The 22,345-nt window shown below is 31.1% G+C and overlaps 3 protein-coding genes across 3 annotated transcripts; all 3 read left to right on the top strand.

The window, feature by feature from the left end:
- Positions 1-8,049: 8,049 nt before the first annotated feature.
- Positions 8,050-13,546, top strand: LOC124921006 (kinesin-like protein KIN-12F). Its single transcript, XM_047461604.1, has 16 exons — positions 8,050-8,452; positions 8,622-8,756; positions 8,858-8,941; positions 9,023-9,148; positions 9,246-9,305; positions 9,392-9,445; positions 9,526-9,618; positions 9,713-9,808; positions 10,168-10,313; positions 10,486-10,635; positions 10,798-10,927; positions 11,010-11,906; positions 11,994-12,062; positions 12,159-12,230; positions 12,343-13,089; positions 13,169-13,546. The coding sequence occupies exons 1-16, from the start codon at positions 8,138-8,140 to the stop codon at positions 13,406-13,408; spliced, it is 3,414 nt and encodes a 1,137-aa protein (XP_047317560.1). The 5' UTR covers positions 8,050-8,137; the 3' UTR covers positions 13,409-13,546.
- An 870-nt stretch (positions 13,547-14,416) lies between these two features.
- Positions 14,417-15,742, top strand: LOC124935006. The gene has a single exon (XM_047475498.1). The coding sequence runs from the start codon at positions 14,417-14,419 to the stop codon at positions 15,740-15,742; it is 1,326 nt and encodes a 441-aa protein (XP_047331454.1).
- A 3,144-nt stretch (positions 15,743-18,886) lies between these two features.
- LOC124920850 (chloroplastic import inner membrane translocase subunit TIM22-2-like) lies at positions 18,887-20,246 on the top strand. Its single transcript, XM_047461417.1, has 5 exons — positions 18,887-19,155; positions 19,409-19,473; positions 19,561-19,633; positions 19,701-19,754; positions 19,867-20,246. The coding sequence occupies exons 1-5, from the start codon at positions 18,963-18,965 to the stop codon at positions 20,112-20,114; spliced, it is 633 nt and encodes a 210-aa protein (XP_047317373.1). The 5' UTR covers positions 18,887-18,962; the 3' UTR covers positions 20,115-20,246.
- Positions 20,247-22,345: the final 2,099 nt, after the last annotated feature.

Raw genomic sequence — 22,345 nt, 5'->3', positions numbered from 1 at the left:
TTATGGTTCAATATTGTACTTTCTCCAATCACAATTTTCATTATATATTAATATTTATATATATGTATGATTTTATTTTGTATGAGTATTAATATATATATATATATATATATATTATAATTATTCAAAATCTCATTTACAAATTATATATTTATAGACAAAATTATAAAATTATTTCAACATTCTTAGGTGGTCTATCGGTTAAAGTGTCTACATTTCATACTTAAGATCAGTGCTCAAATCCCTTTAAAAGTGAATATTATATGTGGGTGCGAATTTAGCATGAAAGATAATGTATAATAGTATAAGTGGGAAGCACTCATGCTAACAGTGATAAATTAAGCGTAAGCGAGAATATCAGTTTAAGTAACGCAAACATTTGTGTGAAAACATAATGGTTCATCCTATGAGGGTGAGTTAGGGCCTAAGATAATGTCAGGGTGAGTCAAGGCCTAAAATTATTTCAAAAGGCGAGTTAGGGCCTAAGATAATATCAAGGTGAGTCAAGGCCTAAAATTATTTCAAAAGGCGTAATCGAATGTTCGAATGTTTAAGAATGTATCCCTTAAGAACCAAGGGTTTCTTCAACAGAGAGTGTGTTAGATCATGCCGAAAGGCGTAGTTAGATGTTTATGAGGGTGAGTCAATGCCTAAAATCATGCTAAAGGGCATAATCGAACATAAACAAGAATATATTCTTAAGTAATACAAACACTAGTGTGAAAATCTAATGGTTCATCTAGGGTGAGTTAAGACCTATATAATGCCAAAAGGTGTAATCGAATGTTTAAGAATGTATTCTCGAAAACCGTAATGTTCGTCCATTAAGGGTGAGTCAAGGCTTAAAATAAAACGCGTAATCAAATATTTAATAATGTCATCCTTGAAGATAATGTATGGTGGGAATTGAGAATGGTAAGAGGTTCATCCATAGAGGGTAAGTTAAGGTCTAAGATCATGCCAAAAGTCGTAGTCAAATGTATGTCATTGAGTGCTAAATTACGATCCAAAGTCTTTTATGACAAACATGGAATGTAAACTATCTAGATGGAAAAGTAAAATAATCTTGTAAAGGGATAGACTAATTCTTATTAAGAGTATATTGTCATCTATATCCACATATATGATGTCTTTATTCATTTTTCCCAAGAGTGTGGCAGTGAAAATTGAGAGAATAATGTGTAAATTTTTATGAGGATATTTTAACTCATCGTTTTGTCATCTATTTAGTTGGGATAAAGTTAAATGTTTTAAAGATCAATGAGGTCTGAATATTTAAGGTCTTATTTCTTTTAACAAGATCTTCGTTCTAGAAAGTCAGTAGGGTTTGTCGGAGTTAATCGTTTTTTCCGAGTACTTACAAGCTCGATAACTTATTTAGTACCGTTTTTTCCTTTTTTTCATGTTAACTTTCTAAAAAAAATAATGATAGTTTTTTTTACTTTTCTTCATATTTATTAAATATGTCATTATTTTAACTTATCTTTCTTAATTTATTTTTTATATTTTATCTTTATTTGAATTTTTTTAATAAATAATTATATATATAAATCAAAAAATTTTATTTGTATGGATTATTTTATACTATATAAATAAATATTAAATTTTAAAAATATTTTCACCTTACTCTTTAAATAAAATTTCCAAATAATTTATTGTAAAAAATAATTTTATACATTTTCTCTAAATATTTATTATTTATATAATTAATTAAGAGAATTAAGAGTTTATAAACGAAATATATATACATACACAAAATTATAAATTGAATTCACAAGTGATGTTAAAATTTGGGATTATGGTTTGTGTTTTAGCTGGTGCAGATTTTAGTGTTGATGCAGATTTTAGTGGGGTATTACAAAAATTAAATTGAGAATGATGGTATATGTGGGTACAAATTTAAGGATAAGAAAATTGTCAAATTTTAGAAGGGTATGTGTGCGAATTCGAGGGATTAAGGTTTAGACGCTCATTTTTTCACGCCTAATTTCATAGTTTATATTTAGAAAATGAGCAACTAGCTAGTTTTTAAATAATTGAATTTTCAAGTATGGTTATTTTTTTTTTTAATAAGTTAAGGTAATAATTTGTCTACGTTGACAAAACACAAGGGTTATTATTATACTTAGACCATTTCCAACCGAAAAACGTATTTTCAAACTCATTTTAGTGTAAATGTCACATTAAACAATAATTTTCTTTCAACCGAAAAACTCATTCTCAAACTCAAAACAACATTTTTAGAATATTCTTTCTTACATTAACTTTTATTAATTTTTAATATCACCACATATATTGTACAATGTTAAAAATTACACCATAATATTTTAATATCACCCAATTAATTTAAATTTGATTGTAAATTAATTATTAAAATTCATTAAAAATTCAAAAAAATATCATACACAAACTAAAAAATATACATCTGAGATTGAAATAAAAAATTATTTGTACAAATAAAAAAGAGATAAATTTTTAAATGTTAGAATAGTGTATTCCTCTCACAAATGATCAATTGTGTTAATAATTATATATATTTATAATTATATATATATATATATATTAAAATAATTTTTTTTAACATTATTATAATATTTTTTAATATTAAAATATACTTAAATTAAGTCTAGGGTTGAATTAAATTTTTTTTTTTTAAAGATGAACATTGCAAATGCGTTTGTCGGAGAGAGAGAATGATGGAAAACCTATTTTTGATTTGCGAATGTGTCAGTTGGAGAAAAAATGTGTTATGGGGCTAGGTTGGAGGGATCAAGAAGAAACATGCAGAGCCTCCTAGAAGCTATAGTCGTGAGCATGAAGAAAATGAGGGAATGACTAATTTATTATGTCAAGACCATGAATTGTTATATTCTCATTGACCGAAACTTGTCATTTTATTTAATGACGTGTCAAGAGGAGAGGACTGATCCGATTGCTTTAGAATGATCCTATGATCGTATATGAACTATATAATGTAGAAGAATTGCGTCATTCATTCTAACATATATTTGTCAAAATTTGAATTTTGTTAAAAATCTCAGATCGTCTCTTTCAAGTGTAAGTTTGAAGAAAATGATCAATAATCACTCTATAATCGATTTAGAAACGATTGGTCGACTATGTTAAAATTGTTTTAAAAAAAGGGTAAAAATTTATTATGTGTTGGCCGAAGTTGTCTGCTTGGTCTTGTTTCATCTAAGTTGATCATCATGTTCGTATGGTGATTCTAGGATGTTTAGAACTTGAATCCTTCTTATGGTTGCGAGAAGTTGAAATTACGTCATCGCTCGACGGAAGTCCAATCGGCTCTCTGAATTCTATAATTAGATTTGATTACTATGTATTAGTATTATCATGATTTGGTTGGATTCAAGGAACCAATTCATAATGAATCCAGCTAGAATCGAGGATGATTCGGTGTTGATTCGTGAAAGAAAAATAAAATAAAATCAAATGCTCGTATTGAGGAACGAGCACAGGACCCTTAGGATCATTTTTGTTGACGTTTTGAGTTGACAGGACCGGTTTGGCCTGAACTCCGGTCTGCCTGCTGGCCGACCGGTCCGGTTCAGCTTCAAGGATCTTTTTGTTTGACAAATTCCATTTTGAGGCTTTTTTATGGAAATCAAACATTTTATTTTAGGGTGTGTACCTTATCATTACTCTTTGTTTAGAATTGAAAGTTACTTGTTGCTAAGAAACTAAAATCAAATAGGCCCCTAGTCTATTGCTGCTGAAAAACAAAATCAATAGGTACCTTAATTGATATGTTCCAATTAACCCATTAAGAAACTATATGAGCAATCATTACAAACCTACTCAACATCAACACACCCTTAACCAATTGATACTAAAAGAACTCATGTGAACTAAATATTTAATATCATCAAAAATCAGAAAGATACAATTGAACAAATGCATAATTTCTTTCATTACTACCTCATGAAATACCTTCGCACGATCCCGAAAGATTTCTCAATGTTGACTATCCTAATACCTAAAGCAATGGACAAGGACGGTAAATGAGTCAAGCTACTCGTGAGTCGCAAGCAAGTCGCTTGGTCAAACTTCGACTTGAGCTTGACTTTGACCAAGTTCGAGCGATTCGTTTAATATTCGAGCCAAACTCGAACTAATATAATACTTGCTCTATGACTTGTCGAGTTTTTTCGACCCTATACTAAATAATATATTTTTTATTTATTTTAAAATTAAAACCTAAAATCTAAAACAAACATTTTTTATTTACTTTCTCCATGTTCAAAGGTCATATGTGCCAACATTATTATATCATATTGCAAAAAAAAAAAATTAAAATTAAAAACCTTAATTCCCAAATTCGTATCCTTAAATTAATAATATAATATATTCATGAGATATATTCCATAAATATATCTATTAAATATATTATATTATAATAATAATAATATATTCTAACAATCATATATATACATTTATTGTATTATTTCGTTTTTTATAATTCACTCACTTATTCAAAAATATTAATTTAATTTTACAATTTTTCTCACTTATTCACAAATATTTTTTCCTCTTCATAATTTCTCTCACTTCATTCTTTCATATTATTTTATTATTAAATTAATAAACTCAAGTTACTCAATCATTTCTTTCATTGAATATGTATAGAAATTTAATATTTTCGTTTTGAAAATACATTTTGGTTTGTGCTTGAATTTAAAAATTTAATTTTAGTCAAGCTTTTCAAGCCAAGTCGAGCTTGTAGGTAAATAGTTGAGTCGAACTCGAGTTAAAATTCATTAACTCGTTCGAACTCGAGTTTGAGCCGAGTTAATAAATACTTAATCGAGTCGTACTCGAGTTCAAGCTAGTTTGAGCTAAACCCGACTCATTTACAATGGACCTCCTAAATGAATGAGCTTGGAAGTTCGGAATTCTTTTAAATATTCTTCAATATTTTTTCTTTATATTTTTCATTGTTATTGACAATTAAAAAAGAAATTATTGATTTTATACTGTTATTCTCGTTTTTCAGGTTTGCGGGAGTGAGTCAAGAGTATTTTCATGCTCTCATCATTGGACCTTATGTCGAAGTTGTATCTTATTTTATATTATCGTTTTCTAGAAAAAAAGATTTATGTTTACTCAGTCTAAGTTATGGATTTACTAAAAAATTAAAAAATTAGGTTTGTTTATGTTCCTTTGATCCATAATAGAAAATGAGGTTATGTTCCTTTGGCAGATGTATTATTAGTGTGTCATATCTAATATTAATAAAATGTCTCTTTTGTTTTAACTTTTTGACTTTTGAACGAAATTTCTTTCAAAATTATTTAAAGATGTTTTATATGATTTATTTTTGTAAAAGAATGTTATTTGTAAAGGACAAAAACAATAATAAAGGTTCAAAACCTAACAACCAGAATGAACGAACACACAATGTCACATATTAATTTATTAATTTATGTGGATTAAAGAATATGAAATTACGTGGATTAAAGAATATGAAAAGAGGTTGGAGTATGCTTTAATTGGCATAAATATTACATTTATGACACTTCTTGAATAAGGTAATACAATCTTGTTTTAGATTTTGTAGTAGTTTTCAAGTCAAAGAATTTTTTGAAAAATGTCATATAGTTCATATGGGACTGTAATTCCCATCATGTATCACGTCCATGATTTTTGCTTACTAAACTTGATCTACGCAGAGCATGTTTTTCCATCAAAGATCGACAATAGAGGATGTCTCCCACAACTACATAGACGGTGACGAGATGGTGAAGCGCCCGTCTTTTCTTTTTCCCAAAATGGGATGGGTATTCTCCTTTTTCAATGTAGCCTTGTATGATTTAATATCAAGGCTTAATTACCTGCAACATCAACATAGACAATTGTTTGATTCTCATATATCTGATTGCATGTTTGCTCAATCTTGAGGGACTTGATTTTGATCCCCTCGAAAATTTGTGTCATAGCCACAAGAGTTGTAAGCGCATTAGCAAACCTGTTATAACTCAGAGTATGAACAAGGTGACGCTTTCGAATTTGGCTATGAGTTGCGTAAGAAAAGAGTGATAGGGTTTAGGGTTTCACCTTTGACATATCATTCACCGCTTGCTTGGGAAATTACCAAATTCGAATCCCCAATCACCTCGAGTCGTTGAGCGCTTTCCTCATAGGCCAGTTTGATTTCGGCGATGCAAGTTTCGTACTTAGCCTCATTATTGGTGACCGCACAGTCAAGTTTAACCAAGGTTGAATTATAAGTGTTTAATGGATCAATTAGGATAATGTTGATGTTGTAGCCCTACTTATCAGATGCATCGTCGAACACGAGTCTCTAGGCGTCGAATTAGACAAACATGATCTCATCGTCGAGGAATGCCATCTTTTCGTCTTCGCCTTCAACTTCGACGGGTTGGTTGACCAAGAAGTTAGCTACTACATTGCCCTTAATAGACTTTTGAATTGTGTACGTGATGTCGTACTCAAAAATCATCATCTACTTATAAATGGGAAGCATGATCATCGTGGCCAAAATGTATCCTCAAGATATCGCAAGAGGACATGGCCTCCTCTAGAGGAGCAAGGAAAATGATGTCTCTAGAAGGAGACTGGAGGATAATACGAAACTCCTATATAGTAGGAGTGATGTGGTGTTTGATGACGTAGGTGCAAGTGCAATATGGTGTTAGATGTGGTGTCAATTTTAGAGATTAATAATGTATTTTTTTTCTTTTAGTATTAAAATTATTAATTATATATATATAAATAAATTTATAAAATATAATAAATTGTAATATATATATTTAAATAGTAAATAAAACAAAAAATAAATATTATATTTTTAAAATAATTTATAAATATTTGTTATTTTAATTTATAATGTTTTAAGTAAATATTTAAATTAGAAAATAAATTTAAAAATAAATTTAATTAAAGTTTTAAAGAAAATTGAGAAGTTATTATATATATATATATTATATTTTTTAAAAATAAAAAGATAAATTATTTTATTAATAAATTTATATAATATATTGAGAAAAAAAAATAAGATACGAGATAAAATTATTTTTATTATATATATATATATTGGTAATGTATGTGAGATGTTTATAAAAATGTTTTAAGTGAAGTAAAAAATTTATAATATAAGAGGCCAGAAAAATGATATTGATGGTTAAAATAGGTAGATGCTTAGTTGATTTGTCAAGAGTAATATCGAGTAAAAATGTTTAAACCATGATTAATATTAATATTTTTAATAAAAAAATTTTTGATAATTCTTAAATAATTTATAAAAATTTATAATTTAATTCTAATATTCTTAGATGTATATTTTTAAATATATTTAAATTAGAAAAAAATATATATATTAAAAAAATATGTTGAGTTTTAAAGTAATTGAAAATTTATTTTAGATTTATTTATTATAATAAAAATATAAAAATAAAAAATTATATGTTTAAAACAATATTTTAGAATTGACTGAAGAATTTACAAAAAAAATTATTACTTAGTACATATTTTTATATTTAATTATTTATATATATTTTAATTAATAAAATAGATTGAATTTTGTAATACTAGATATATCATTCATAGGTTAAAAAACAAAAAAAAAAAAGGTTGACATAAATAATTAAATACCCATGAAATAATGATAAAATTTAAATGAAAATGAAGTACCATTTTATGTCATTTAAGAAGGTGTTTAAATCCCAAATTTCTCTCATTTTAGTAAGTATTTTATATTGTGATTTGTGATTATAAAAAAAAATCTGAAATGAAAGATTTGTTAAGAAAAAAATAAAAAAATATATAAGAACAGGAAAGAAAGATAAATCTTTTTAAAATTTTCAACCAAACAAATCACCATCTCTTTATTATTTCTCATAAAAAGAAATTACATGAAAGGGTATTGTTGTCATTCCACGTTAGATATTCAAAATTTTCAAATTGATTCCTAGTGAGTGGCGTACAAAATTTCTTAACGGTCGTCTCCCAAACGAAACGAAACGAAAAGGCACGCTCTACTGAATAAAGTCTGGATTATTATAACTTACAAGCAATTTCATCATTCTCATAAATAAACATTTTCTTTTTCTTGCTAGATCTCTCACTCCCAAGAATTCCAACTCTTTCATCAGCTAGTATGCGATCAAATTCAGACATGCCTGAATCTCGATTCCTCGGAAGCATATCGGCTTCATCCTTAAGAAACTTTCTCCCTAAATCATCCTCAGGCAAGCACAAATGGAGCTCCAACTGGACGAAGCAGAGGCCTGATGCTGAAAATCAACCGCCAGTCAATTCTAACATTCAGATCGATATCAACTCAACCTTAGGGTTACCAAATAGAAATGTTGGTGCAAAATCGGTAATCATGCAGCAGGAAGAAGTCGCCGGACTTGATACTAAGCAAGAGGAGATGCTGGAACTGGAAGCACAGCCAGATCCGTCGGTTAAGGTAAGAAAGAGAATGCATAAGTGATTGATTCCTTTGTATCATTTTGAAACCCTAATTTACACTAGTCACTTGATCTAAGACCTACATCAATTCACATGCATGTTCATGCTAGTCGCGGTTATATAATTCTCTCGCGTTGATGTTTTCTATGGATATGGTTCTTGTTCAGGTTGTGGTGAGGATTAGACCTGCTAGTACTCATGTAAGAGGAGATCTAACTGTTGGGAGGGTTTCTGGTGATACAGTAGCTATTGGCGACAGGAAACTTACATTTGATGCTGTCCTCGATTCCAATTCACATCAGGTTTCTGCTTATATATATGAATTGATGCATTGATGCTGACTTGATTGACCGAATATTGCATTGAAATATGAAAAATAATTTGTAGACTTGTTGTTATATAGGAGGAGATGTTTAACTTAGTTGGCGTTCCTTTGGTTAATGATGCTTTAGCTGGGTACAACACATCTGTTTTGGCATATGGACAGGTTCTTGTACTCTTCCAGTTATTCATATTCATCTGATTTATAATTGATTCTGAACTAGAATTTATGGTTTCTTGTTACTAGACTGGAAGTGGTAAGACCTACACAATGTGGGGTCCTCCCAGTGCAATGGTGGACAGTTGCTCCACTAACAGTCACCAAGGGATTGTTCCGAGGATCTTCCAGAAGCTTTTCTCTGAAATTCAGAGGGTATGTTATATATATACATATATCCTGTCATCTTACACGAAATTGAAGGAATCTCCAGGTGCTTATAAGTTAATGTCTATGTATGTAATCCGTTTAGGATCAAGACAACTCGAGTGGAAAGCAAATAAATTACCAGTTGCGCTGCTCATTCCTTGAGGTTTTTATTCAATTGCTTTTTACTATTCTTTCAGCTGCTGATTACACTTGCAATTGTTTATTAAATTGATCTCTCTTCTTTTTCAGATATATAATGATCAGATTGGGGATTTACTAGATCCAACACAGAGAAACCTAGAGGTTTGGCACTATTTTCCTTTGCTTCACCTTAATATTATGCATTATAATTAATGTACTGATTTTATTAAATTACTTTGTAGATAAAAGATGATGCAAAACATGGATTCTATGTTGAAAACTTGACTGAGGAATATGTTACCAGTTATGATGACATAACTCAAATTTTGATCAAGGCAAGAGGAAGAAGCTTCATTATATTTTGTGCAACAAGCTCCTTATGTTTTCTCCTTTTGGGTATTCTCTAACAATATTCTGGTTGTGTTACAGGGGTTATCAAGCAGGAAGGTGGGAGCAACAAGCTTAAATTCTAAGAGCTCACGTTCACATATAGTGTTTACTTGCGTCATTGAATCCTGGTGCAAGGTAATGAATAGTAGCTAGAGAACCTTCGTGGAACCTTGGCACTACTAGGAATCATCCCAAGTTGAATGGCTTCTTACACGTGAAGTGATATTTATGATCAGTACTATATGATCTCAGTATATTTTGTTATTTTTTTTATCGATCTTGTCAGTATATATGTTTTTTCCATTTGATTTAATCATCTCTGCACGTGCATGGATAATAGTCTATGATCAGTACTGGATGGTCCCAGTATATTTTGTCAGTTTTTTTTATCGATCTTGTCAGTATATATATGTTTTTTCCATTTCATTTAATCATCTCTGCACGTGCATGGATAATTATCTTTATCTGAAAATGGTGGGATTTAACTGTAACAGGGAATGTCAGCGAATTGTTTTGGCAGTTCAAAATCAAGCAGGATTAGCCTTGTTGATCTCGCGGGAATAGAGAGGAATAAACTTGATGACACTAGGCATTCAGCTAAAGAGGAAAAGAATGTGAAGAAGTCTCTATCCCAGTTGGGGTAATTTACCATTTGAAATATCTGCCTCTAATAACACTGCCATATGCAATTATTGGGCTGACTTTACATCCCTTACATTTTTCCTTTTTTATTCTTGTGATTCTTATGATGGTTGAGTTTTCAAAAACATTATTCTGCTCTCTTTTTATGTTTCTGCTTATTCTTGTTGCAGATATTTGGTCAATCTACTTGCTGAAGGAGCTAAATCAGGAAAACCTGAAGACGATTCATATAGAAGTACCAGTTTAACGCATTTGTTGAAAGAATCACTTGGTGGCAATGTGAAGCTCTCAGTTATATGCACCATATCTAAGGATTCCAAGTATGTTAATGTGTATTTATTTGCAAAAGTACTTATTGCTTTGACAATTGAGATTGTTTATGTACAATCACTTACATTATTGATATTGTATCACAAACAATGTTTTGTTATTTGTACTTGATATTGAAGAAAATTACTTAACTTCAGGAGTTTCTAATGTAGGAGTAGTGGTGAAACACTAAGTACACTGAGATTTGGACAAAGAGCAAAATGCATACTTAATGATCCAGTAGTTAACGAAATTTCAGAGGATGATGTTAATGATCTTAGTGACCAAATTCGACAATTGAAGGTAATGTCTTATAACCTATAAATGTTCTATTTGCTGTTATATTTGGATGCCATTGTGACAAGATGATTTTGGTGATTTTCAGGAAGAACTTATAAGAGCAAAAACAGATACACGAGATTCAATTGCAAGCAGCATTGGATCACATACAGGTCATGCTCGTGAAAGCCTAAACCAACTGAGGTTAAGCATAAATAGATCCTTGCTTCTTCCTTCCATAGATGATATTGATGAAACTGAGGATATGAAGGTCACTGAGGATGATTTAAGAGAAATACATATGCAGTTAGATAATTTGCACAGTTCTGACGGCACAGGATTTTGTTCTTTAGAAGAAAATTCTGATACAGAATTGACAAGCGAACATTATGGGAGTTGTCTAGAAGAGAGTGAAACTGAAGAGATCAGTATTGAAGAATCCAAGACAAAAATGCAGGCCTCCGGTTCATTTGATAGCATTGCGACCATTAATACAATCAGAAGTAGCATTTCAGTTTCTTCTTCATTCCCTTATTCTCCTTTTCTAGAACTAGAAGAACCAACTCTGTCTGAGTCACCAAAAATTGTAAGCAATCCTAGGAAAAGCGTAACCTTTGCATCTAGCCATCTAGTAGCAGGTGAGGATGCCAATCAGTCAGATAATGCAATGGTGGATTCAAATGTTTTGCGACGGTCACTTGGACAAAATGGCAAATTACAGTCTTCTTTGAGGTCAAGCAAGATTTTCCCAGGCCCCACTGAAATGCTGGCTGCTAGCCTTCACCGAGGCTTACAGATCATTGACTATCATCAGCAACAACAAAATTCAGCACCTAGATCTTCACTTTCTTCTTTCTCTTTTGAACACTTGGCACTCAAAGCATCTCCAAGCATTGACAAAAGAGGAGGAGAAGAGGATAAATTGCCTACTTTTATATGCTCATCATGCCAAAAGGTTGGCCCAACTGGGTTCAACGAAGTTGATGAAGCTGAGGATTCAACAGTATGTTTTTTTGTCTTACAATATCTTTTCTAATGCCAAAAGATAGATTACATAGACTTTTATTTCATGTATATATCTCTTGTTCAGGATGGAAGGAAGCATCTTGAAAAACTTTCCATGGAACAGGCAGCAAAAATCGAGCAGTTAAATCTTCTGGTATGACTTCTATCTACTACATGGAATTCTATCTTCAGGATGAATGAATCGTGAGATCAGAAATTTGAACTTGTTATTATTATAATTATCATTCAGGTTGAGCAATACAAGCATGAACTTGAGCAATACAAGTCTACTTTGGGAAGCACTTGTACCAATGAAAGCATGGTATGTATTGGTCATCTTTAAGGCATAAAAAAGTGATTTATTTGGTTAAAATCAAATCATCCTTAGCCATTACATTATTTTTTGAATGTATATTTTAATGATATGGTATCAGCTTCTGAAGTGGAAGGAAGGTGAAAATGGTGAGCAAGTGATAACAAGAGAAGCAGCAGCAGCAGCATCAACATTTGATGTGAATGAGAAGGAAGAACTCCTCAATGAAATTCAAACCTTAAGACGCACACTTCAATCACAAACAGAAGGAGGGTCTGGTAGGATTCGGTCTTCATTATTATCACAATCAATCCAGATGAGAAAAAGCGGAACATACCCACAAATTAACACAACAGAGGATCTCGAGAAAGAAAGAGAGAGATGGATGGAGATGGAAAGCGACTGGATTTCCTTAACAGACGAGTTGAGAATCGATCTCGACAACATCCGACAGCGTGCAGAGAAGGCAGAAATGGAATTGAAACTGGAGAAGAATTGCACTGAAGAACTAGACGATGCACTTGGTCGGTCTGTACTCTGCCATGCAAGAATGGTGGAACATTATGCAGATCTTCAGGAGAAACATAACGAGTTATTTGATAAACATCGTCTGATAATGCGAGGAATAGCAGATGTTAAGAAGGCTGCTGCTAAAGCTGGAGCAAAGGGACATGGCTCGCGTTTCTCTAAATGTTTGGCGGGTGAGCTTTCTGTATTAAGAGTTGAAAGGGAGAAGGAAAGGGAATTGTTAAGAAAGGAGAATAAAAGCTTGAAGGTTCAACTTAGAGATACTGCTGAAGCAGTTCAAGCTGCCGGAGAACTCCTAGTCCGGTTGAAAGAAGCCGAAGCAACATCTTCCATGGCCGAGGTAAACAACTCTTTCTTTCATTTCATATATATAATAAGTAAGTTGAAGAAAATTGAAGTTTGTTTGAAAATAAATGCAGGAAAATGTTGTGAAGTTGGAAGAAGAGAAGGAGAAGATGAAAAGGCAATTGGAGAAGATGAAAAAGAAGCACAAAATGGAGATTGCAACTATGAAGCATTATCTTAATGAGAGCCGTTTGCCAGAATCTGCATTGAAACCACTTTATAATCAAGAAACAAATAGCAGCTCTTCACAATATGATGATGATCAAGAATGGAGAGCAGAATTTGGTGCCATTTATCAAGACCACCATTATTGAGTATTTTAGTTGAATTTAGAAACAGAACTTTGACATTTGTTTGCACGCAGCATTTCAAATGGACCCTTCTTGGGTCTTTTTTTTACATTTTTTCTTTGTTAAGAGAACACAATGCATGCTGCTTTATGCTCAATTTGAGATTTGGGTCTACTGATACATTGTATTTGAATGTTTGAGAATATTAAAAAAAATATCCCATAAATAAACCAAGGGAATGTGATTGAATTATGTTGCAATGAATTTCATTCAAAAATAATTAAAAAATATTAGAATGTCTTGTTTGGAAAAACTTAGAGATAAACGAATAAATGTTGCGATAATAAAAAAAATTACACTGCCTTAAACCAGGACCAATAAATTGAAGTTTGGATTTATTGTCTCACACATTTAACACGACAATAAAAAAAATGGTGATTTATTGTCTTTCTTTTAACATTCGCAAAAATTATAAAAAAATATCACAGGCGTCCAAATTTCTAATTGTTCATAAAACTCATAACATCACATGCTAATCCAAATTTCTAATGGTTCATCGTGAAATTATGTAATAAAAATTAGTTACATGGATGGGAATTTTTTTTTGATATGGAATTTGGATTTTAAAATATATTGTTTGACAAGGAATTTGAAAATTTATCAACGCATGTATTGCTTTTATCCACTAAAACATCGCCACTTATATAAAAAAAAAAAAAAATCAACAATGATATTCACTTTTATGTATATATGTCGTTTTATTTTATGAATGGATAAAGGCACGTCAATATGGATAGAATCTTCACTTCTCTTATTTAGTTTTCAATTATTTTACTTGTGTAGTTTTCTTTTCATCCTGAACTTTTCTTTTATATGCATTTAGGTCCTTATCGTTTTGATCACCTCATTCAATTAGTTGTAACCGAAAGATTTCATTGAGATCTATAAGATCATATCTCGTTTTTCTTCTCTGGGATTCATCACTATAACATAGCTCGTTTCTCTTCTGGTCTACTTCTAGAAACGTATCACATGGCTGCAAGAGGAAACGCAATCCCCGACCTAACTAACCGGCCCCATGGAGATGGCATGACCGCCGTCGAAGCCGCTGCACTTAATGTTCCCCGTTCCAACTGGCACGTCTGCACAACTATGCCCACATATGACCTCCTAAACGGGGATATACATTCGATCACGCCTCTCCTGATAAAGCCACCGCTAGATCCGATGTACCATTGGGTCAAGGTGGCAGGCCATCATTGTGAAGACGCCATGTTTCTGATGGACGCTTACATCAGGTCTCACTTTGTCCATATTATGACCACAAAACCTGCGTTTGTAACTGATGCCATTGCCAGGAAGATGGCCATAGTCTTGGGAGTGGTACGAGCTGTTTCCACAGGGTTATATAGTCTGACTGATGCAAACCTGATTCCGGAAGAAACTAGGGAGCCCATATACAATGCCGTCAAGACCCAACACAACGAGGGGGTTATGTCTGTCCTCCCTGGATGGAATGGTGGTCAGAATAATCTCTTGACGATTTCTTTGAACTTCACTCCTGAGGAACAGGCGGCCATCACTGCCATTGTCCACTGTGCTGCTGGTGTCATCCCAATACAGGGTTACAACCTCATCAAGACCGGCCACAACTACCTTAGTACAGCTGAGGGTGCATGTCGAAAGGCAGTTAGACCTGCGGAGATGGCCTACCTTAGCGGCGCTGGGGCATGGTACACAGAGGACCAGGAGAAGATACAGGACTGGCTATGGCATAAGAGTACTCATCCAGTCACTATTCTGCTCAAGTACACGGCTGCAATGGACATTACAATCTCAGAGAAGCTAAGAAATGCAGGCTCTGGTGCATGTGCTTCCAGGCTCCCTACTTTTGAACCATCTCTGAATGAAGCCAATATCGTGTATAAACTCTTGGCGACTGTGGCACCCATGCTGGATACATATGGTGGAGGCATTGACACACACGAACTTGCAGAGATGATTGAGGTGGTGAATTCATACAAGCCGCTGGTCCAGAACCCGCCAGTGCCTCCATGCCTACCTGCCAAGTACGCCAACGTCATAACCAACAGGGCAAGTGCAATCGAGATACTAGATAAGATGGTGAAAAGTAACCTGAACATGATCTGCTGGGCATATGGCTTCTATTGTGCACATACTGACAAAGGTCCCATAGCTAGAGACACTCTCAGGATGTCTCCCTGCCTTAAGCGCCTAAGCAACAAATGCAACTCGATGTACAATGAAGGGATCAATGCCTATTCGGCCTATGAGGAGGCTCAGGCCAAGAGGAGGGCTACTTCGGTGTTTGTGGCACCAAGGTTTTCTTATAAATAGGTGAGGTGTTTTATTAGTTTATTATTTGTTTTTATCTGTTAGTTAATATGAGTTAGTGCTAGAACTATGGGGTATCTAATCTCATTCTCCTAGTTTCATCTGTGTCCTTTATAACTGGTTATATTTTCTTTTTTCTTGGAGTTTATTTTCTAAGGGTGGGATGATGGCTATATATAGCTTTTTATTATTTTAATAAAGGTGTTAGTTTTTTTTTTATAAATTTCTTTTCTATATTTCTCTAATTTAGTCTGTCAATTAGTATGAGAGTGAGGTCTTCTATGTTGAAGCGAAGAAGAATAGCAAAGTAATAAATAGTAACCGAAAATATTTTTGTTCAAACTTTGATATCGAAGTTGAATGATCACTACAAACATTGGTGTACGCTAATATATATAAAACATTATTCGATCCAAAAAGTATTGAGGGTTAATATAAGAGGATTTGTACCAACAGAATCAGGACAAGAAGTCATTAATGAGGCAGGGCTGAAATATTTAAAGGTAAATTATCTTTTTCAAGCTATTGATATAACGATGTTAGAAATCATTATAAATAATGATACATCAAGGGATATTTGAGAATCTTTGAAACAAAAGTAAAAATGAACTGTTATAGTGCAAAGAGTACAAAGACAAACTTTTGCAAAGAGTTTGAAATGTTAAATGAAGACGAAAGAATATATGAATGATTGCTATCACTTTTGTTATTGCAAATAAAATGAGTCACTGGGTGAAAAGATGGAAGATGTTGGTTTATAAACAGAGGATAAATGCACATGTTATTGAACAAGAACATACTCTAAAAGTTACATATGTTGATCAAGGAAGAGGAAGAGGTCAAAGTCGAGGGAGACAAATATTTGATAAATCTACTATTGAGTATTACAATTGCCACAATAGACACTTTTATTATGAGTGTCAAACCAAAGAAGGTGAAATTAAAGTACATAGTTTGCTGAAACTAGTGAAGATGTAAGTAATAAACAAAAATTATGGTTTATTGACTCTAGTTATAGTAATTATATGTGTTGAAAAAAAAGAAATATTGTGCAGACTTAGTGAAAATATTTTTACAACCAATAAATTTGGAGATATTAGAAATTTGAAAGCTAAGGGCAAAGGAAATGTGTGGGTCATTGTAGAAGAGACTGTGCAGACCATTCAAGATGTTTTATATGTTATTGGTTTAAAAAATAATCTACTAGTGCATGCCAATTATTAGAAAAATGTCTGACAGGTCTTCTTTAAGATGGAAAATGTAAGATATATATCATCTAGAAATGGGAATAATTGTGACAACTAAAATGACAACAAATATATTTTCATTTTTCATGCTCAAGCGAGCGATAGAGAAAGAAGAGACATGTTTCTCGTCTATAGTCAAACATAGTTGAGACAAATCAAATGTACAGTCATTTGAGTATTAGTGAGTTAAAACTCTTCAACAGCTTGAAATGTTGAAGGGATTTCTAAATTTTGAAGTTCTTTCCGGTTTGAAATGGAATCAAAAGGTATTTGATTAGTTTCAAAAAAAAGAAAAGTATTTGATTAATTTCATTGATGATTTTAACAGAAAAATTTGGGTGCATTTTTTGACAGAAAAATAAGAGGCTTCAACTTTTAAAAAATTTCAAAAACCGAGTTTGAAAAAAAAACTAAAATGAAATTCAAGTGTTATAAAAATGATTGTCGAATAATATTCACGTCTATATTCCATAGTAAAATGGAGTTGCTGAAAAAGAATAAAGCTATTAACATTATACGAAATATACTTTCAAGCAAGAAAGTTTTAAAACCTTCAAGTCAGAAGTTGTCAACTGGACTATCTATGTTTTGAATTGAAGTCTAACATTCATGGTAAAAATAACTCTAGAAAAAATTTGGAGTGGTTATAAACCTATAGTTGAACATTTCAAAGTATTTGGTTGTATATCTTTTATGTATGTTCTATGTTAAAAAGAACAAAATTGGATAACAAAAATATGTGTATAAGTTGGAATAAGTGAAGAATCTAAGACTTATAAACTATACAATTTAGTCACTAAGAAAATAGTTATAGATAGATATGTGAATTTTGAAGAAGGTGAAAACTGGAATTGGAATACTAGTTCTATAAAGAAAGAACATTTGTTTTGAAAGAATGATAATGAAATAAGAGTCCATATAAAAAGAGGACAAAGTAGCAATAATGTTGTAAGTAATCAATGATAAAACAATAGTACCTTAAATGATAATGTGCAAGTTATTATTGAAAACAATACTACTAATATTGTTGATGAAGACAATACTACTATAAAGTCTATAATAGAAGGAAATGTTTTAAGGGTTAGAAGACCACCAATAAATATGAGAGACATTTGTTTGCATGATGCTTTATGCTCAATTTGAGATTTGGGCCTAAGGATACATTTGTATTTGAATGTTTTTACAATATTAAAAAAATTATCCCTCAAATAAACAAAGGTAATGTGATCGAATCGTGTTGCAATGAATTTCATTGAAAAATATTAGAAATGTGGATAAAATATGCCCATAAATTGATAATCAACAATAATACAATATTTTCTATTTCAACTTATGAAAAAATATATTTTGTATCAAATAGTACTTAGATATACATTGATAATGTAATTGTCAATGTCAACAAGTTATTATCTTTCTCTTACTCTTATTGCCAAATCTGAAAACGTTCCACTTGTTTAACAAGGTTCTATGGTTGGTCCGCAACCCATAAATGCCAAATACATTTGGGATGATCTCGTAGTTCTTGCGGGTGGGAATGATGGGATTGGTCAATGTATTTTCTTATCAAGCATTTCGCAAGACTAACTTTATCATATTCTTTAAATATCATTTCCGTTCATGTAAGATCCAGAGTTAAATTCAGACTCCATCAATTAAGATATCAAATATCTCGAGTTAGATTAGAGCTTCAATTGAATGATGCGAAAAATAAATTGTATATTGATTCTTAATTTGTAGCCAAAGTAGTTACCAACTGAATATTTAAAGTTTCTGAGCTTAGATGATCTCTTGGATAAAGTTCAGGAGCCTTGTTAGGTCTTCTTTTCCTTCCCATTGTCTTAAAATAACGCAGCAAAATAAACGACATCGTTTCAACCAGCCGCAGAACCTTTTCTTCACCCATTATCTTCATTTTCGGGATTGAACTCTTCAAGTTTAGGGTCAGAGGGCGTGGAAAAACCTTAGCATAGGCAGCCATGGCGGATTCTGCTAGCACCGATATCAACTCTGAAATCGATAATAACACCAACCTTAGCCCGACACCTCCATCCGATACCAGTCGCGACGCCGGTACACCCATAAATCAATCAAGCTCACCCGTTGTTTGCCTCGTAAAGTTTGCCGGCGATGCTGCTGCCGGCGCTGCCATGGGATCCATTTTCGGCTACGGTTTCTCTCTACAAAACCCTTTTTTTCCTTTTTCTGGGTTCTTTCTTCATCGTTAGAATCTACTCCGTTTCTGGTGTTGGTTGAAGTTGATTTGTTAAAGATTGTATATTTATCTCATAGTTGCAAAACCAAATGATCAGTTTATAGTTTAGTTCTGGTATAAGCTTGCAATCAGACCCACAAATTTCAATCGGTATTACATGTGTATAAAAGCTTGAATTTGTATGTTCTTACATTTTGATGTTTATGTCAGGCTCAGGATTGTTTAAGAAGAAAGGCTTTAAGGGTTCCTTTGCAGAAGCTGGATCTTCTGCAAAGGTAGAGTTTTTTTACTTAGAAATGGGAGATGTTTAGCTTTTTATTTCACTTCTCCTTTAACAGTATCATCATCCCTTGTCTTAACAGTCATTTGCAATCTTATCTGGAGTTCACAGTCTGGTTGTTTGCTTTCTGAGGAGACTGAGAGGAAAGGATGATGGTAAAGTATACTTTTTCAAGTTCCAATTAAAACAGGTGTTTCATTTCTTGAAGTTCTTCGCTTGCAGTTATAAACGCTGGAGTGGCTGGATGCTGCACCGGTCTTGCTTTGAGTTTCCCAGGTTATTGATGCCAATGTTTATCCATTTGTATAGACTATAGACATCATTTAGAAGATTGAGAAATTTTATTAACTATGAATGTGTTAAATGGGGTATTCTTGTGGCTTTGCAGGTGCACCTCAGGCCCTTTTTCAGAGCTGCCTCACATTTGGGGCATTCTCATTTATCATTGAAGGGCTAAACAGACAGCAGCCCGCAATGGCATTTACACAGCCAATGATATCGAGAGATATGCCCCAATTAATAAACGCTGTTCCTCCCCTGGCATTTGCTATTCCTGATGAACTCAAAAAATCATTCTCCGTCTTTTGTCAGTCAATAAGAACACGGAGCAAGAGCAGCAGCAGTTTCGGTTTCTAGTTGTGAAACATTCATATTTTGGAAGTTTGTAATTTTTCTTTTGTAGTGAGTTTTTAGTGGATCTTGTGTCCCAAAATCCTATCAAATATTCTTCTTTCTATATAAAGACTATTAAGAATCTTTCACTTGCTATCAACATTACCATACTAATGTGCTTTGTTGGGGGAGTCTATTTCTAAAGTTGATTTTCTATTGGGAATTTATTTGCATCTCCATTTCATTTATAGCCCTCAATGTAAGGGGATGACTCAAGATTCAATAAGTATTGATTAATGAATTTTAAGTTGTGAATTCTTATTTAAGTAAACAACATACAAATATTTAAGTTGGATGTACTTGAAATATAGGTCCAGATGGGTTTGGATTATTTGAAGATTGTTATTTAAATATTTTAAAATAACCAATTTAACTTTTTTACAATTTTTTTTTAATAAAATGATTAAGTAAAAATAGTTAATTTTTATTCATTCAAATATTTGAATAAGGAGTGATATTAATACTATTTAAGGATAATTTTTTTTTTATAACTTTAATAAGATAAATATATATATATATATATATATATATTTAATGTAAAAAATTAACATAACCTTAATAATCATAATTTTAATTTATATATATATATATATATATATATATATAATATTAGAATAACACTAAAAGACATCATTTTAATTTTACAGTTCATTTGAATAATTTGTAGGGTTAAAACTGTCTTTAGAATATATTTACTATATTATTGGGTTAATTTATTATTATATATATATATATATAATATTAGAATAACACTAAAAGACATAATTTTAACTTTACAGTTCATTTGAATAATTTCTAGGGTTAAAATTGATTTTAGAATATATTTACTATATTATTGGATTAATTTATTCAATTAAAAATTTAAACATAATTTAATCAGTCATTTTCTGTTTTGAAAAAAAAATATTTCAAATAATCTTAATTATTTTGATTCATTTGATAAGATATTTTAATAAAATTGAATTTTGTGATAAATTATTAAAAAAATTAAAAATTGGCCCAATCTTATTATTAAATAGCCTCATGCCTCATTAGACATTTAGGGCCGTGACCAAGGTGCTAATATTCTGAATTCTTATTAAGTAAACTATATACAAATATGTAAGTTTGATTTACTTGAAATATAAGGTCTTGGGTTATTTGAAGAATATTATTTAAATAATTTATTATATTTTTATATATTCTTTTCTTAATCAAATTATTAATTAAAATATTATTTATATTATATATTATTACTATTTAACTTTAATAACTTAAAAAAATTGTATAATGTGTATCTAATATTAGAATAGCACTTACCAATATAATTTTAGCTTTACAATGAAATAATTTGAATAATTTCTAAGGTTAAAATTGTATTTTTAATATATGTGCTATATTATTAAGTTATTTATAATTTATTCATTAATATTTTTAGTTTAAATTTTAAACATAACTAGTATGATACGCATATTTTGCACGATACAACGTGTCATTCTACAACTTAAAAGTATTTATAAAAATATTTATAATTTTTATAATAAGTTATTATAAAAAAAATATTTATAATATTGTTTAATATTCAGCTTATGCAAAATAAATAAGTACATATTCTATCTACCAAAAAAAAATATATATATATTTCAATAACCAGGAAGAACTGAAATAGCATTAATTATTCTATAATTTAATTTCTTCACTGCTTATAATATTTTTCCTATAATGTAACTGATAATCAATTGTTCATTAATTAATAAAAACAAAAATCCATAATGTAAACCTAATGGTTCTACATAATTAAGCAATGCCAAAGAGTCGGACTTTCGCTCCTTCCTCCAGGCTTTCTTCTTGCCTCAATATACAAATTTATAAGTTTGATTTATTTGAAATATAAGGTCTTGTTAGGTTATTTGATGAATGTTATTTAAATAATTAATTATATTTTCATATATCATTTTCTTAATCAAATTATTAATTAAAATATTATTTATTTATTTTTATTATATATTATTACTATTTATTTTTTATAACTTCAAAATAATAATAATTGTATAATGTGTATCTAATATCAGAATAATACTTACCAATTTAATTTTAGTTTTACAATAAAATAATTTGAATAATTTCTAAGGTTAAAATTGTATTTTTAATATATTTACTATATTATTAAGTTATTTATATTTTATTCATTAATATTTTTAGCTTAATTTTTAAAC

This window comes from Impatiens glandulifera, chromosome 1 (assembly GCF_907164915.1).
Source record: "Impatiens glandulifera chromosome 1, dImpGla2.1, whole genome shotgun sequence".
In the NCBI taxonomy this organism is placed as follows: domain Eukaryota; kingdom Viridiplantae; phylum Streptophyta; class Magnoliopsida; order Ericales; family Balsaminaceae; genus Impatiens; species Impatiens glandulifera.
Note: the sequence above shows the minus strand (reverse complement) of the source record. Positions and strands in the feature narration are given on the sequence as shown.